Source organism: Leptinotarsa decemlineata, unplaced genomic scaffold (genome assembly GCF_025532065.1).
Source record: "Leptinotarsa decemlineata unplaced genomic scaffold, Ldec_3_MD MMD2_tig00026314_RagTag_RagTag, whole genome shotgun sequence".
NCBI classification, from domain to species: domain Eukaryota; kingdom Metazoa; phylum Arthropoda; class Insecta; order Coleoptera; family Chrysomelidae; genus Leptinotarsa; species Leptinotarsa decemlineata.
This window is the reverse complement of record NW_027412684.1, coordinates 13426420-13445183: the sequence shown is the minus strand read 5'-3', so window position 1 is coordinate 13445183 and position 18764 is coordinate 13426420. Positions and strand designations below refer to the sequence as shown.

General features: G+C 37.1%; 2 protein-coding genes across 3 annotated transcripts in view; one reads left to right on the top strand and one right to left on the bottom strand.

Moving 5' to 3' along the window:
• Nucleotides 1-5753, bottom strand: part of LOC111514251 (UDP-glycosyltransferase UGT5) — a 46857-nt gene extending 41104 nt beyond the window's left edge. For both annotated transcript variants that reach the window (XR_012467122.1, XM_074181620.1), the window contains exon 1: nucleotides 5468-5753. Coding sequence is in view for 1 of the 2 variants with exons in the window: in XM_074181620.1 (XP_074037721.1) it covers nucleotides 5468-5685 (218 nt within the window). In the remaining variant the exon portion in view is untranslated. The remainder of the gene's footprint in view (nucleotides 1-5467) is intronic.
• A 7188-nt stretch (nucleotides 5754-12941) lies between these two features.
• Nucleotides 12942-13865, top strand: LOC141485260 (uncharacterized). Its single transcript, XM_074181621.1, has 2 exons — nucleotides 12942-13096; nucleotides 13160-13865. Exons 1-2 carry the CDS (start codon nucleotides 12942-12944, stop codon nucleotides 13863-13865), a joined length of 861 nt encoding a protein of 286 aa, XP_074037722.1.
• The last annotated feature ends 4899 nt before the right edge of the window (nucleotides 13866-18764 follow it).

Genomic DNA, 18764 nt, shown 5'->3' with positions numbered 1-18764 from the left:
TGGATAGCTCTTTTTGAGTTTCATTTATATGTACTTTCCAATTCAGTTGAGCATCGATATGAAAACCCAGTAGCTTAACTATTGTTTGTTTAGGTACATAACGTTTGATTTTGAAAAGATTTCTATTTTTATTAATGTTTCCTCTAACTTACGTTCTATCTCGCTTAAGTTTTTATCCCGTAACAAAGGGGTAGAGTCATCTGCATACATAAAAACATCAGCTGTATCAATAAATGTTTGTAAGTCGTTTATGTAAATGATGATATTCTAATTATATCAGTTGGTGTGAAAATAATCTGTTCATTGCTATTCAAATTCGACATTTTTAACAGCTTTACAAAAAATATTTGAATTGTAAATTGAATTGTAAAAGCCGTACAAAGATAATTTGATAAAAGTCTTTGATAGTCTTGTTGCTGTGAACACGAAATTATATCAAAGGTGATCATAAAAAACATTCGTTTCCAACTTATATAAAATGTATTTGTAAAAAAAACTTATAACAGTGTTGATTTTTGGGACTCGATTATGAGGTTTTGGAGCATTGAATTCTTTTATAGTGTATGGCTGAATAATTTCAGGACTGTTTGTAGAAAAAACAGTGCATGAATTGTTTCGAGATAAATAAACTTTGATATATAACATATGGGCTGGAAAGTTCATAGGCTGACATAAAAAAAAATTATCTATTTGATTTTATAATTCAATAATGGTAGACATCGATGTTTCGCCGTTTCGCCTTCAGTACCAATCTGGAAAACATTATAATGCCTACCAGTGAGCATGACAGAGTTCGATGTGAGTAAAATGTTCACCTTTCATTCATTATATTGTGTAGAAATCCTGTGAATGATGTATGATTTGATTCCATAAAGAATGTTTGGAATACAAACTAAGTGTAGAAAAATGTTTTCTGTATAATTCAGTGTTCATATAAAAGTATTTGTTTCGAAAGTATTTTAATTTCGTATAATTCAATGTTTATATGAAAGTAGTTGTTTCACGAAGACTTTTTCTACCAATTTATGTCCAAAAGTTCCTTCTCTGCATGATCTACACATATATCTATAGAGTTACTTCTTTTATAATTGATTACTTCCTTCCTTTTTTTGGAAGATTCCCATATTTTTTTCTATCGAGATGGAGTAGTAGAAAGCCAAAAACTTTCTTTCCCAAAAATACTAACTTTTTGCAAGATTGTAAACATAAGTTTATTCTAAATAAAAAATATTACTGGAGTTTTTTCCCAACACCAAATCGTTATTTTTACACCTCGACACGTGTTTCGATCACCAAGTGATCATCTTCAAGAGGAAGATAAAACTAGAAACTTCTCAAAACTAAAGCAATTTATGCTATACAGATACATCATACAGGTAGGTAATCAGTAATACCACCCATACAAGTGTACCACCCTAAATTAATTTTACAATTGGCCTTTCTATTATTTTACAATATGTCCTTATGTATGTTTGAATGTTATAGCTATATATAGAAAAAAATTCAGCTATATAAAATTAGTTTCACAATATTGCCTACCTAAATATATTTACAAAGTGTCTTTTTGTAGCAATCAGTAAACCCAACAATATTATATCAACAAGCTATATAGTATGCTATTTGGTATTGGTCCGTTATCGTTAATCATAATATTATTATGTTTACTTATTTCTACACTCTCATAGGCATCTAGTTGCCTGTTGTTGTTAAGTTGTCTAACTAATCTTAAAGAACTGAAGTCTATGGAATGGTTTTGTTGCAAAATATGATGGGCGACTGCTGATTTTTCAGGTCTTCCATATTTTGAATGTGCTATGTGTTCTTTATATCTCACTTTGATAGATCTTTTTGTCTGTCCATAATATTTTGCATCGCAGTCCTTATATTCAATTTCGTAAATTCCAGACTTTTCCGAATTCTCGACTTTGTCTTTTGGACTTCCCAAAAGGCTCTGCAGTGTGTGACTTGTTTTAAAAACCACCTTCGTACCTAGTTCCTTGAAAATCTTTCCAAAGTTCTTCGTATATTGGTGGTATGGAACTGAGATGTATTTATCTTGGTTTTTTGTCCTTTCTGAAAGTCGAGAATTCGTTCATTCTTAACCTAAACTTCTTTTTCCTAATTATGTCATCTACAATACCCCTCGGGAAACCGGTAGTGACTGCTATTTCCTGTATTGTACGTTTTTCTTTTGTGAACCTATCATGTGTTAGAGGGAAAGTCAAAAGACGATGCACCAAAAAATTCAACCCAGCACGTTTGTGCTGTCCACAGTGATGTGAACTGTCAGGAATATACCTGTACGTTTCTTTTCTGAATACATCGTATTCTAACCCTCCATCTTTGCTCCTCATTACCAAAACGTCAAGAAATGGTAGTTGTCCCTTATTTTCTAATTCATATGTGAATTTTATTGATGGACCTCTATTATTTAAAAAGGAAACAAAGTCCTCGATATTCGATTTTTTGGTATCGAATACCGCGAAAATATCATCCACATACCTTAGCCAAATCCTAGGAAAATACTTTGACTTTTCTTTAGTTTCCATTTCGAATCTGCTCATGAACAGGTTTGCCAGGTAGGGGGACAAGGGATTTCCCATGGCCGTTCCTTCCTGTTGTTCATAAAAGCAACCTTCTACCTGGAAACGATTTTGTTTCAAACACAAACTGGTAAGAGACACGAATTCATCGATTTCGTTGTTATTGAAATTATTTTTCTCTAGTAATTTTCCTGAGGTATTGCAAGGTCTGTGGAATTGGGACGCTAGGAAATAATGAACTAACATCAAAAGAAACCAAAACCTCACTTTCTTGCAGAACCATGTTTTGTGTATGTTGTATAAACTCTAAAGAGTTTTTTATACTAAAACCTGGTTCCGCAGTAGACAAGGTTTCAAATTTCTTAGTGAGCCACTTCGCTATTTGGTAGGTAGGAGCTCCAATAGCTAACACGATGGGGCGCATTGATTTTCCTGGTTTATGGATTTTTGGGAGGCAATATAGTTTCGACACCGTTGGGTTGGAAACTTGTAACTTCCGTTTCAATTGAGGGGTAAGTATGTTGTCGCATTTCTTCAGGACGTTTTTTACTTCTGCAATCATCTTTGGTAACGGGTTCCTGGACAATTTCGAATACGGTCCGTTGGTAATGAGAGTATTGACCCTTTCGTAGTAGTCCGATTTATCCAGAATTACTACTTTGTTACCTTTGTCGGCTTCCAAGTAAAAAACGTTCTTGTCTTTCAATCGTTTGATAAGTTTCTTTTGGTTTTTCTCGTTGTTCATTGAATGCTTCCGTTTACTGTTATCATGTTCTTGGAGATTTCTCCAGTAATATTCATTACTACACCAAATGTTCCAAACAGTACATCATAAGTATAAGTTTATTCTAGATCATCTGAAGGTATCCCATATATGATATCTCTCCGGTTTTGGAAGTTTCGGAAACATAATTAACTGTGAGGTTATGTCCTCTGAGGGTGAGTTGCTTGAGCAAACGATCAGATGTAAGTTGATTTATTCGCAAAATAATGGTAAAACAATGAGGATATTCATTTCTTCAATGATTCTAAAGAGATAACACAGCAAGAGATATCAAAACGCAATCCTAAACATATGTTTTGAAGCTTCAAGTATACTGTTCTACTTGAACGATCCTCCGAGAGAAGGAATTATTAAGAGCGGATAGTCGTTGGTTTACAGATGGATCAGAAACACCTTTAGGTTCTGGTGCAGATGTTTTCAGTCGCAGACCCAGGAGAGGGATATCAACTTCCCTAGGAACCTATGCGACTGTATTTCGAATGGAAATTTACGCTATTGAATTGTGTGCGGAGAGATTGGAAGAATCCAACCTCATACTCAAGTCAAGCGGCATTGGAAGCTCTTGGCTCCTACAGAGCAACGTTTAAATTGGTAGAAAATTGCCAAAAAAACTACTCTCCTCGATAGGAAGACTCAACAGATTGTCTCTGGTCTGAATTCCTGGCCATACTGGCCTGGAAGGCAACGAGGATGCTGATTCTGTTACAAAGGAAGGTGTTGCAAACAGGTTCATTGGACCAGAACCTGTCATTGGCATCGCTTTAGGATTTGCCAAACAAACATTGAACACCTGGATGGCAAGAAGATTTATGGACTTTTGGCAGAATCTTCCAAGATTGGCTCACTCCAAGGCGTTTATTCACCCTTCGAAGCTTGATGCCAAACAGCTGTTGGACTAAAGTAGGGATGAACTACGATGTCTAACAGGCCTTCTTACAGATCACTTTCAATTGAATCATGATATGCAGAGACTCAGACTGTCGGAAGACAGTGTGTGTCGCCTCTGTTCGGAAAATGATGAAACAGCGTAGCACATACTTTGCCCTTGCCCGCTGGGGATCGAATCAGGTTTGTTTTGAGAGTTCGGCAGAGCCGAACTCTTACCATCTGACCTGAAAGACCATACAAACAATTTTGACGTAACCTAACCCAATCTAACTTGAACGATATTGATTTTGCAGTTGGCAAACAGAATTGAATTTATTCAAGGCATTGTGATAACGATGGAAGCCCATGGTCATCAAGAAATGGATCATAAATGAGGGAAATCTTATCTCATTGCGATATTTTCATTTTGTCTGGTCATCACTGTAAGTACTGACAGTAAAATATGCGTTTTTTTAAATCAATGATAAAAATATTCGTAGAAAAAAAATGTTATTCGATTCATTTGATTTTATATAAATGTTTATACATTATCGAAGTCAACAATATAATTTTTCATAAAGTTCTTAATATTTTCAGTTTATCAAACTGTTTATATTTTTTGGCACTTGGCTTTGATATATCAGATACCGATGTCAAATAGTTTATCAGTGGATTTTGGATAATAAAAGTCGAATGTAGAATATATTGTTGTTTTCCTGTCTTCCAAGTATTGGACAATACACAATGCAACACAATTCACCCTCGAGAAGGGATGAAAAGGTCAATGACTGGACTAAACCTTTTTTTCAATTGTATGCTATGTTTGTGATCTCAAAATTTAGTTTGGAATCAAGCGCTGAAAATTGATTGGTTGACTGTTGTTTTTTATGAAAAAAACTTTTTGAAAAAATGGGGCTTGTAAAATTAAGTCGATCGAGTCAATTTTTGAAACACATTGCAACGATGTGTAATACAAATCCATAATAGTAGGCACTAAATTCTCAGAAATATTATTGCAATAACACGAACATATTGTTGTCAAAGTTGTGATTCTATATATTGTATCATAATTTTTCCTCATTTGTTCAGTATAATTTGTGTACGCCACTGCAAGAGACAGATTAAGGCGAAAACCCCAGTCATTTCTGAAAATTCAGTGCCTACTATTTTGAAATTATAGTATAACAGAATGTCACTTTAAAAACAGTCAGTCTATGTTAGTTTTGTTGAAATTCCTCTCGTACTTTGACTGAATATGATGAACAAATCTAACCTGATATCTCTCCAATTCTTAACCGGCTCTTTCTGCGGGAACTCGGTGATAACTGTGAGGTTATGTCCTCTGACAGTGAGTTCTTTGAACAGGGGATCGAACACCAGCTGATGGCTTTTTCCGGAATGCGGAAAAACAACGAGAATATTGAGTTCATCACTACGCTCCACTGTTACACTCGCGAAAAAAACTAAGAAAACGAATTTGCACGTGTCCATCGCAGCAACCGAATGATTGGTAAACGTACGAGTTCACTGATCAGTGCTAGACTAAGCCTTGTTATAAAAATACATGGAAATATGTTCAAGTGCGTCTGATAAAGATAATGAATATAATTGAAGGCTTGCTTTGCTTGATGGCGGTCGTGATTTCAATTTTGTTTATATTTTCATTTGTCAACTAATCACAGTAGTAGCGATAATTGTTTCTAACGTATTTCTCCTGCGGCATTTCAATAACCAATTTACAAAAAAAAACATTTTGACTTTCTACTTCTGCCAGCCCTGCATCTTCAACTTTTTTAGGCTCTTTTATGAGATGCCCACTAATTGAAAGATATTTGGACATAGTACTTTCGGAAATTATGGATTCATCGCTGTTCTTTCTGTATTGAGCTTGATGAAGTGCCTGTCATTGTACTTAAGAAGTGCGCACCAGTATTTTGCAGACTTTTCAACTCATCCTACAAGAAAGGGGTTTTTCCTTCTTGTTGGAAGATTGCTCGCGTTCAGCATGTTTCCCAAAAAAGGCAAGAACAATCTTTCAAATGAATATAGACCAGTCGCTTTGCTACCAGTGATATCAAGTCATGGAGAAAGTCGTAAACCACCATATCCTCAAATATTTGGAAGGCTTCAACATCTTGAGCGATCATCGATATGGCTTCCGGAAACAAAGATCAACAGGCGACCTTGTATCGTATGTCCGACACGAAATTTTCTCTGAAGGAAACGAGATTATTAGAAAAAGGCTTCAGTCATAACATAAAACCATATATTAATTCTACGACCATAGAATGTTTAGGTATAGAAACAGAGCTGGCTCTGAAAGGTACTTGTAATTATAATAAACACGTCGCGGCAAACATTTTGAAATCTGAACCGGTTGATCAAATTCAGTCTGATGCAGAAAGAAAAACTACAAAATCAATTAAGCAAAAAGTTAAAGATAATGAAGTGACGAGAGCAGATAAAGGTCGAACGGTTATTGCATTACATAAAAAGGACTACATAGCAAAAACTCTAGATTTCCTCAATTTAGGAAGCTACGAGATTCTGAGGAATGACCCTACAACTATGTACCAGAAAAAAGTTAAGGAAACTCTCAAAACAATAGAATTGGTTATGAATGGAAAGCATGAATGTAGAGCATCAGTAGGAGATTTGAGCCGGTTCTAAGCCTCCCCCCACCACTATGACGTATTAATTGCTTTTTTATTGGTTGTTGTTTGGTGAAGTCAAGGTGATGTGACCTTGAAGGGTGTGGTGTATGGATCGTTCAGAAATTTTTGCCCGGTTCTAATCCTCCCCCCACCAATATGACGTGTTATTTGCTTTTTTTTGTTGTGCAGTGAAGTCAAGGCGTTGTGACCTTGAAGTGTCTGGTGCATGGATCGTTCAGATTTTTTTTTTCATATGAGATTTTGTGTGTGTATGTGTGTGTGTGTGTGTGTTAGAGAATGCACGGTACAGGGTTTCATCATGTGCTTGTTTGTCTATGTACAAACATACGTCTGCATACTTCGAAGATCCTCCAAGTAATGAATGCTCCATCGGTGTGAGGGCACCAAGTTAGTAGTGGAGTGACGTCACAGCAATAACCGTTCAACGGCTAGAGAGCGACATGTTCACTCTACGACGTGTGGCAGAGTAATGCGTATTCATCGGTCTGCTCTCACCTCCCTCGATGTAGTGAAGGATGTGACGTAACGCCCCAGACTCGCCATCAATGGTGACACGCAGGCGGGCGAGGACTGTGCTAACGTCTGTCTTCTCCGAGAGCGCAACGACAATTGCTTGTTCGGCTATCGCTCTCGAAGCAGTGAATGATGTGACGTAACGCATCACCCTACCCTCGCTATTGATGGTGACACGCAGGCGGGCGAGGACTGTGCAAACGTCTGCCCTCTCCGAGAGGGCAACGATAACTGCTTGCTCGTGCCGGCAACTCGCATCAAATTGGGAGATGGGTTTGGCTGTGACGTCAGGCATCTCTAGCGGATGCATCGATGTGTCCTTACCTACCCTCACTCTCTACGGTGATGCGCAGGCGACGTGGATTATGGTATTTAAGAAGGGGGCGAGTGTTGGTTATGTCAGTTTTCATCGAGTGAGTTAGTGAGAACATATCATAGAAAATGTATTCTTGTGAATGTGGTAAATCCTTTACCCGTAGTGACAACCTTCGTCGTCATCAGCTCCAGAGTTGCCAAGGAGGGCCATCAGTGAAACGAGTGAGATTAGATGACGCTGCAGCACCTATGTACACATGTAATTGTTGTAATGTGATGATTCCATTGACTCAAGTGAATTCTCACAATAGAACTCTACAACATAAGAATAATACATGTGTTCAATTCAGTGATGGTGTTCAAATTATAAAGAGCGCCTTCAAACGTCGGATTGCGACATACAGGGTGCAGAGTTCCATTGTTTCCACCGATTACATGTTATTCTTTAATGAAATCAGGCAGAAAGTTATAGAATTATTGGAATCGGCCATCAGGGTTCACAAAATCATCAAAGTGAATATGGAAGTATTTGGGAGTTATATTCTACAAACACAAGACCTGAAGGAAACCAAATCATTTAATTCACAGAATAGAACAGTTGATCAATCTACTGATTTGAATTCCTTATTTGATGGATTTCGAAATGGGATTATCGCTCAAACTACAGAATTCCAGGAACGTGATTCAGGTAAACATTTCTACCAAGTTTTAATTGGATGGATTAGTAATATTGTTCTGTATTTAAGGTTGGACTTGTGAAAAAATCATGTTTCTGGAGTTGAACATTAATAAATACAGCCCGCTCAGTGGATGTTCATATGTGAAGCTGCCTGAATGTATTGAGCGTAGGAAGGCCGTGGTTAATGTCCGTAATGAAGATCAGCATTGTTTTGCATGGGCTATCACTTCAGCACTACATCCTGCAATCGATAGAACATCAGAAGTTTCATCGTATCCACATTTCAGTACAGTCATAGATGTAACAGGTATGAATTTTCCGGTAAAGTTGAAAGATATTGTGAAATTTGAAGACAAGAATGATATTTCAGTTAATGTGTACGGTTTAGAAAGTAAATTCGAGAAGGGTAAAATAATGTATGAAATAATTGGACCATTACGTTACTCTCAGAGAAGACTTAGAAGACATGTCAATTTGTTACTTATCACAGATGATTTCGGTAATAATCATTATTGTTGGATCAAAGATCTTTCAAGATTAGTTTCAAGCCAATTATCGGCTCATGAACATAAGAAATATTTTTGTGATGGCTGTTTATTATATTTTTCTAATGAACAATTACTATTACGTCATAAGATAAATGATTGTAATCACTTGAGTACTACAACACCATCAACCAATTTCAAAGTCAATAAATATGGGAAAACGGTACCTGAAAATATACTAACTTTTGAAAACTTTGAGAAACAAATGAAGGTACCATTTGTAGTGTATGCAGATTTTGAATCAGTACTGAAGCCGATTCAAACCACTAAACCAAATCCTGAATACTCGTATTCGATCAAGACATTCAAACATGAGCCTTATTCATTTGCTTATTTGATTAAATGTTCATACAATGATGATTTATCAAAATTTGTTTCGTATAGGGGTGTGGATGCAGCCCAAAAATTCGTTAGCAAAATCGAAGATGATTTGAAAAATATTTATGAAAATCATCTCAGGTTTCCTATTCCTATGGATGTACAAACTCCTGAGGAAGAGGAACAGTTTGCTTCTGCCACAAATTGTGGCATTTGTTCCAAACAATTTAATGATGGCGAAGTCAAAGTGAGGGATCATTGTCACCTCACAGGAAAAAAAAGGTCCCCTGCTGCTCATTCATCTTGTAATTTGAATTTTAAATTGCCAAATTTCATTCCTATAATTTTTCACAATCTCAGTGGATATGATTGTCATTTATTCATAAAGGAATTGTATAAAAACAAAGATAAAGTGGATGTCATCCCACAAACTAATGAAAAATATATATCTTTCACAAAACATCTCTTTACACACTCCTATACGGATAAAGATGGTAGGGTGAAGAAGAATTATTTGAAAATGAGATTCATTGATAGTTTCAGATTCATGCCTAGTTCTTTGGAGAATTTAGGTGCAAATTTAACATCTGATCAGTGTATCGAGATGCGCAAACATTTCCCACAAATTGAAAATTTCAATTTGATGAGAAAGAAAGGTGTATTTCCCTATAGTTTTGTTGATGACATCGAAAAACTGAATCATCCAAGACTTCCAACCAAAAATCAATTTTATGATAAACTCAATTGTGAACATATATCAGATGATGATTATGGGAGAGCTCAACTTGTTTGGAATTTATTCGAATGTCAGGATTTGGGTGAATACTCTGATTTATATTTAAAGTCAGATGTGTTACTATTATGTGACATTTTTGAAAACTTTAGAAATATATCTGTTGATAAATATAAATTGGATCCGGCACAATACTTCACTGCACCCGGATTATCGTGGGATGCCATGTTGAAATATACTAATATTGAATTGGAATTACTAACTGATATTGATATGGTTCACTTCTTTCAAAAAGGTATTCGTGGTGGAATAAGTCAATGTAGTGAAAGGAAACATAAAGCAAACAATACATTTTTACCGGATTATAATCCAAATGAACCATCTTCATTCATTTCATATTTGGATGCAACAAATCTATATGGTCACAGCATGTCGCAACCATTACCAACAGGTGAATTTTCATGGTTAGCACCTCATGAAATTCTCAATCTTGATATAATGAATGTGGATATCGATAGTCCTTATGGATATGTATTGGAAGTGGATATACATTATCCCCAAGAACTTCATGATAAACATTCCGATTTACCATTCTTAGTTGAACGTTTGATACCTCCATATGCAAAATCGAAAGTTCCCAAATTAATTCCAAATTTAAACGACAAAAGAAAATATATTGTTCACTATAGAAACTTACAGCAAGCTGTCAATCATGGTTTGATAGTGATGAACACACATAGAGTATTGAGGTTTAAGCAATCATGTTGGATGAAGCCTTATATAGATTTGAATACTGAAATGCGTAATAGGTCTAATAACAAATCTGAAAAAGATTTCTACAAACTAATGAATAATGCAGTCTATGGAAAAACAATGGAAAACGTAGACAATAGAATTGATGTTAGACTCATTACACATTGGGAAAATATAAAAAGAACTATAGGTGCTAGTTGTCTCATATCTCGACCAAATTTTAAAAAATGCTCTATTTTTACAGAAAATTTTGTTGCCATTCAATTGGCTAGAGTAAAAGTTCATTATGATAAACCACTATATTTAGGATTTTCCATTCTAGAATTATCTAAAACAGTTATGTATGATTTTTTCTATGGATGTATCAAACAAGAGTTTGGAGAAGATGCGTCCTTACTCTACACTGATACCGACTCCCTTATTCTCAAAGTAAATACAGACAATTTCTATGAATTTATCAAAAATAATATAAATAAGTTCGATACATCTAATTATAAAATAGGAAACCAATTCAATATTCCAGTGACAAAGTCAGTTCTGGGTAATTTCAAAGATGAATTCCCAAATGATCCAATAATCAGCTTTTACGGTACAGGTGCTAAAGCGTATTACGTGAAATCTGTTGATGGTGAACTGAAGAAGGCCAAAGGTGTGAAACGATCTGTTATAAAGAATGAATTGACATGTGAAGACTATGAAAAAATCATTGAAGAGGGAGGTATGATATTCAGGAAGATGAACTCGTTCAGAAGCGTATTGCATGATATTTACACTGAATTGAAAAATAAAGTCGCTTTATCGTATCATGACGACAAGAGATTCATCATTCCGAATACCACTCGAACTCTTCCATGGGGTCATAGCGATATAGAATTTTATCGAAATGATCCTAATGATAACATTCGTTGGGTGTCTGAAATCGTTCATTCTTTTTCTCAAGAGAGCGCCTTAGACCAACTAATCAATTTGTTGACTGTAGAGATGAATAATTGAATTATAATTCGAAGTATTATTGCTTATTCCTTCAAACCGGAACATTCTTATTTGTGATTATTTGTGATTATTGTATTATGTATTGTATATGTATCACTTTTACCAAGTTACTTAGATGAATAAAAAATGATAAAAATATTATTTGTTTCATTTCTATTTTCCTAACCAATTACTGTAAAGTATATAGCATAATGTAAATGAAAGAAATATCAGTTTGAAAAGAATCATCGTAGAGTGCACAATGTCTAAAACAATCGATAAGTTTGGTAGAAAAAGAAAATTGGGTGGTAATGTCATTCGAGGTCCTCCCGGGATTGGTTTTAAATTAACAAAAGATGGTCATTATGACATGCAAAGAAAAATATTGAAAAATATAAGCGAACCAATTGACAAGAGTGATTGTGTAACTGTATCATATCTTGAGGGGGAAATTAACGGAACAAAGGAGGTTATACTTCTAGCCCTACAAGCTGCAATACAATCCACAATAGGTAATATTGCTCGCGATGCCCGTCAAGCATTTGACGATAAAATTGCAGAGGCTCGGATAACTTTCACTCGTAAATTTGACAAACTTACAAATGATGTGGACATAAAAATGTCTGACATAACAGCGTCTACAAATAAAAAATTTGATGCTATGTCAAACATAACAGGGACTACAATGAAAAAGTATGATGTACTAGAAGAGAGAGTTGAAGTTTTGGAGAAAAGCCATAAAGTCAGGCCATCAGGTGGACTGGGATATCCAGGACTGGACATTGATCCAAATGTTAGAATAATAGAACCAAAACCAAAACCAACAGATGACGTATTAATTGAACCAACATGGTGAATTTACTCCCGCGTTAGGTTAGATTAGATTAATACATACTGTAGGTTAGGGTCATAGGTGTTAGGTTAGGTTAGGTTTCACGGCGCGCGAAGCGCGCGGGTGGGGGTGGGGGGCGGGCGCGGGCCGCGCGTAGCGCGGCCCCCCGCCCCCCCCCCCCCCCCCCCCCCCCCTCCCCCCCGGGGTGGTGGGTGGGGGGCCACCGCGCCGGCGCGCGAAGCGCGCCGGCGCGGTGGCCCCATTACGCTCGCGCCGGCGCGCGAAGCGCGCCGGCGCGAGCGTAGCGAATTGGGGCGTAAGCCGCGCGGAGCGCGGCCCGCTTTCTTCCCACCATTGCTCACCCCGCCCACTTCCTACCATTTCTCGCCCCACCATATTCCAACCATTGCGCATGCACGCCCCCACCTCATTCCCTCCACTCCCAATGATGTTGATACCCCGAGGAGTACGTTCTTCTACATTCAGTACGACAACTCCAGTCATCCAGAGCAGTCCAGCCATACTCAACCAGAAGCAGTGTACTATACGACGAGGAGCTAAGTTTGAGTAAGTTAACAATGTACTTTAATTTTTTACATCTACTAACTTTGTATTATTTTACATTTTCAGAATGGCATCCAACACTCAGGAATTAAATAACGCTGTGGCATCCATCATGCCTATGACAGAGCAGGAGAAGGCATCCACTTCGCGAGTTAGGTGCAGATCCACCAGCCCTGACTTATTCGAGGAGGAGGAGGAAGTCAGGCCTGTAAAGAAGGTTTGCCAACGACCTGCAGCGAAGGTTGGTCCTATTTCTAAGTACCGAGCTACTTGCAATAGGACTAATCCTTATGCAGGTAGTTGGTCGACCGCTCCAAACAGCTTAAGGCCCTCCACACCACCCGCAGCAGTAGTGGAACAACCTAGGGCGCCTTCTCCGGAGGAGCCACCAGTTGTATTGTCCCCATCGGAGGAGGCTCCCATCGTATTCACTCCGTCGGTGGTGCCGCTTTCGCCGATGCTGGCAACACCGGTGACGAATCCTGAAGTGTTAGTGCCACAAGTGCGACAGCCTATCGGAGAGGTTAGTGAAATGTTGGACAGTTTTCTACAGAGATGTAAGGAAGCAGAACATGCTTCTCGAGCTAGTGAGGCCGCGTTGGTTAAAAGGAAGCGCGAAATGGCTGAAATTGTTAACCGACGGAGGGAAGCAGAAAAAGTAATAGCCGAACTAGATCGGAAGTATGCATCTCTGGAGAAAGAGTGTGAAGCAGATACCTCTTCGATAGAGACTTATAAAAAGTTAGTGACTTTTATAAAAACTTTCCCATAGATTAAGTGTAAGTGTAGTAAGATTAGTTTTAGGTTAGTTAGGAATATTTAATTAAGATAGTTTTAAGTTTATGTTTGTAATTTTAGGAAATAAAAATAAAATAAAAAAAAAAGAAGTGAAATTAAGGGTGTACATTGTTTTGGTTTGGTACACATTGAACAATGCGATGGTTGGAGCATTTTTCTTCACTTCGTCTCATTATTATTTCCTTTTTTTATTTCAATTACAAGTTCTTCTATGCAAATACCTCACATCAATTTTTGTGTTCTCTAATCTATTGTAAATAATCTCTTGGGAAGAAAATATGTTTCATAATGAAATCAATAAGTATATTTCATATAATTCATATAGTATTTTCAATTTTCTCTTTCATGGAATATAGCTCATGTCATTTTTGAAATTCATTCCCACTTAATCCCCTCTCCTCCCCACTCCTCCCCCACTCCCTTTCAAAAGTATAAAAGTAGGAATTATCTGTTGGAATATTCAGTTGATCAGCCACCTTCAACATGGAACCTGATTCAACTACTGAGCCGTACAGTGACCCAGCGCATCAACATCCTTACTGGGCTTCTATCCATGAAGGTTTCGTTACCTCCACGACGGCACCTCACTCGATGGATTATGATGACATAATTTATGATGATCGGATACAAGTGCTTCACGTTACTGGAACCGATCAAGCGGACCTGTCTGATGGGGATTATCCAGATCCCTATGATTGGCGGAATGATTACGAATGGGATACACAGTCCGGAAACACAGACGACGACGACAGCGATGACGATGATGACGGTGACGCTGACAATGAGTCCGATGATAGTCCTCCACCATCCCCTATCCTGATTGATGAAGTCCTGAATTCAGACGATGATATGTAATCGTTTCCTCATTTCTCCCATCCTTTCTATTCCTTTCCTTTCCTTCCACGGAGTACACACTTTTTGGTTGGTGTACACGAGGCACTGCGAGGTTGGGGCAGTGTCTTTTTCCCTCTCCCTTATTAGTTTTTTTTATAATAATCACTCAGAGTTTCTCATAATAATAATCACCCCCTCCTTTTTTTTCCAATATAAATAAAGCATCAATCCCAGTTCTATATCATTCTTCCACAATGTCGAGTGCTGATTCCACCACCGAACCGATGAGTGTACCAGAGTGTTCTATGACGAGTACAGGCCCCATCCAGGTACATAGAATAGATTCAACGTTCGATCATTTCAGTACAAATTTTGCACAAATGCTGCAACGTATCTATGATCTACCTGATGATTTCCCGGCACGTATGGAAGAAGGTATGCAAGAGGAAGTAGAGGCAGAGTTAGAGATGGATGTCAATGAGTTAGACGATCTAGAGGATAACGAGCTAGATAATTATGCTAATGATGATGCCATTAGTATATCGTCTGATTCAGATGATTATGAGGATGACATCATCAGTATATCATCAGATACAGATGATGATACAATCATCATTGTTTCTGATGATGATGAGGAGCGTTAGTCCATACCATTGCATGGATTAATAAAAAAAACAGCCCTTTTCAGGGCTACAATTGAAGACTGAAACAATAAAAAAAAATAGCTCTTTTCAGAGCTATCATTATACTTTCAAACAGAAACAGGTTCATACCATTGTTAACATTATAGTCTCAAACAAAATGTATGTATGTAAAAGTATTCATCATTATATGCATACAATGATTGACAAAATGCCAACTTCAACTTTCATTTAAAGTAGTACTCATCATATGCATAGATATTCAATGACTATCAAATTCCAAATATCGACTTTTCAGTCAAAGTAGTAATTTATTTGTCATATAATGTATAGATATTCAAAGACTAACAAATTACTTAGACTTTTATTAGTCAAAGTATTCATTTGTCATATAATCTATGAATACTAATACAACTAACTACTGTTTGTGTGAATAATGTAGCCCTGAAAAGGGCTGTTGTTTTTTTTTGACCAGTAGGTCCACGGTTATTGTGCCACAGGTTGGACATTATTACATATAATACATGTAGATACTCGGGTGAAGTTTGTTAGTGGCCTCTCGCAAGCTTCACACCAATTCTGTCCCATTTCCATAATTGAGACAGTGTTGTGGGTGTTGACATGGGCATACCACCCTCCATTATTGTTTCTATGCGAATAAAACCGAAAGCAGCACCAACATAGTTTTTTGTTCTCTCCATCTATTGTGCTGATCAATACGTATGCATCCATTGCACAATACAAATCCAAGGGATCTTCCAGTGTCTCACTGACATTGAGCGTTCGCATACCGATCCTCAAAGCACCATCGCCTTCAGTTGTGTCAGCTTCTATCCCTTCATCATCTCCTTCTTCATCCATGACCCTCTCAAACTCCATCACGTCATCATCTTCGTCGCTTTGGTTGGCCTCGTTTTCAACTTCGTCTATCTCATCTTCATCGACTCCAACATCTTCTGCTTCAACTATCACTTCCTCTAGCGGAACATTGACATCCTCATCATCTGATTCGTCTATCCAATTGTTTTCATCAACAGCAGATATTCTATTTAATGCAGCATTTATTTTTGCAGAATTCATCTTGTTGTTGTTTGCTCACAGTTGTAGAGAGTGAATGAATGAACTCTAGGTTTGCAAGTCGACTTATATAGGAGGTGATGCGACTCCCACTTGACTCGTTTAGAGTGGAATAGTAGGAGAAGTTATCCCACTATACTTTCACATGATGTTGATTTGTATAAATAGAGATCGTAGGTGTAGGAGAGAGCATTCAGAGTTTCTGTAAGTCATCTCTTAATATTTCTAATCGAATTAATAAAATGCCGTTTCCAAAAGAGTGGAATGAAAAACCAAAAGTGTGTGTCTACCCAATGATGATTGCAGGGGCTATTGTGTGCTACTTTTGTCAAATAAGTAGACCTAAGGATTCAATCAATCCATGTACTGGTATGTGTAGTGATTGCGTGTTGCGGATTCAACTATCGCCTCCTTCTCATCCACCGAAGCGAACAAAATCGGATTATCGTCAACAACAGTTACAGTGTCTGAAGTGTTCCGAACCTATAATATTTAACAATATAGGTATCTGTAGAAATATTTGCGGTACCTGTGCTGCCGTTCCAACTCCACTGCAACGTTGTTTGCGTTGTGATACATATTCCATGAATTGTTGGAATCATGTATGCAATGCATGTAGAAGTACTTGGGATCTGTGTGAGAAGGTTGGTCAACTCTACCCCAATAGGAGAATCCATTTTTTTCAATGTTGGTGTTTGACGCACGAGCAACAACTATTGAGGAATAGAGTCAAAGAACGTTCCACATCCACAGAGACATATTAACATTTTTCATTTTATATTTTTTATTATCGTTATTGTCCTCTATTATTAATAAATATATATATATATTTTGAATTTATTTGTATTATTTTCTAACATTTAAAAATACATGCATGCATCACAAAGTTTTCCTCTTAAATGACAAAGATTGTTACATGCGTGAATAGTTTAGTGAGAGAGCGCATGTGCCAGTTGATGAAAGAGCGCATGCGCTAGTTTATTTTCTTCTATAAATGGTGAGGTCTCAGTAACATCATCACCTTTCCTATCCACATTCTATTGCTATCACATATCATTCCTCAGACCTTAATAATCATGAGCTCTATGCCGCTATTGATTGCTGAAGATGGTTCACCACTTATTGATATCGATCAGACTGATTTTGAAAATATTCCAGTATTACATTTATCCAGTCAAGATTCGATAAATGATTTTGATATTAACGACTTCGTTAACTTTGCAGATGTGCCAGAACCAAATGAGCAAATTATTATTGAAAATCCGATCGTTTCGCAATTATCATCACTCAAACACTCTTCATCTACCCTTCCTCTTGGTGTTGATAAGAAATCTAGAACAATCAAGAGGAAGGTTACTAAGGCATCTTCATCGATTGTCACTGACTTTAAAGAAAAGAAAGAATCCAAAAGTGTTGTGCGACAGAAAAAACCCGCAACGAAAAGTGACAGATCGAAGAGGAAGCCAAAAGGTACTCCTAAAGAAATGAAGAGTGATTTGAAAGCTGAACCGCTATCTTCTTTCAGTCCCCTCCATCGGTTTGGGGAAATGAAAAGGAAAGCAAAATACCGTCTTGTAAAGGCACAGATGACTATTGCTGAACTTGAAAAGAGTGAGCGAGCTATTAATGCTAATAATGAAACTCTTGAAGCATTAGATGCCAAGATTGCATTAGCGAAGGTTGAATTGGCTAGAATGTCTAAAGATGCTGATGAACTCCGTTCAAAAATAGGTAAAGATAAGCAATTCCATCAACGTTCGAGAATGCAAGCTCAGGCTGAGCTTGAGCAGTCGACTAAGCTTTATGAGACGGCATTATCAGTGAGAGATAATTGGCAAAAGGAGTTGGATACTGCATTTCAAAGTGACGGCGATTAGTTTTGGGAATGATAATGTGTTTTCAATATCGTGAGTTGAAAAATATAAGCGGGAATGGAGTATACAATTAATTTGGTTTGGTATACACAGAACATTGCGAATGGCTGGGGCAATGTTTACCGCTGCAATATTTTTCAATTCACATACTTATAATTGAAATGAAAACAATAATGAACTTTAATATTACTTTATTCATAAAAGTCACTATTAGATACATTTAAACCATATTTGATTCATCAATCCAAGAATTTTGTTCGCTAGGAAGACCTAACCACTTTACATATACTTTATTTTTTCTTCTCTTCAACACCTTCTCAATCAGATATACGTCAGGATTCTCGGTTCGTAATAACTCTTCTTCGTAAAAACATCCTCTAATCGGCTGTTCATTCATATCTTCAAGATTATAAGTCTTTGGGATGGTTTTATTAATTTTAACAATCT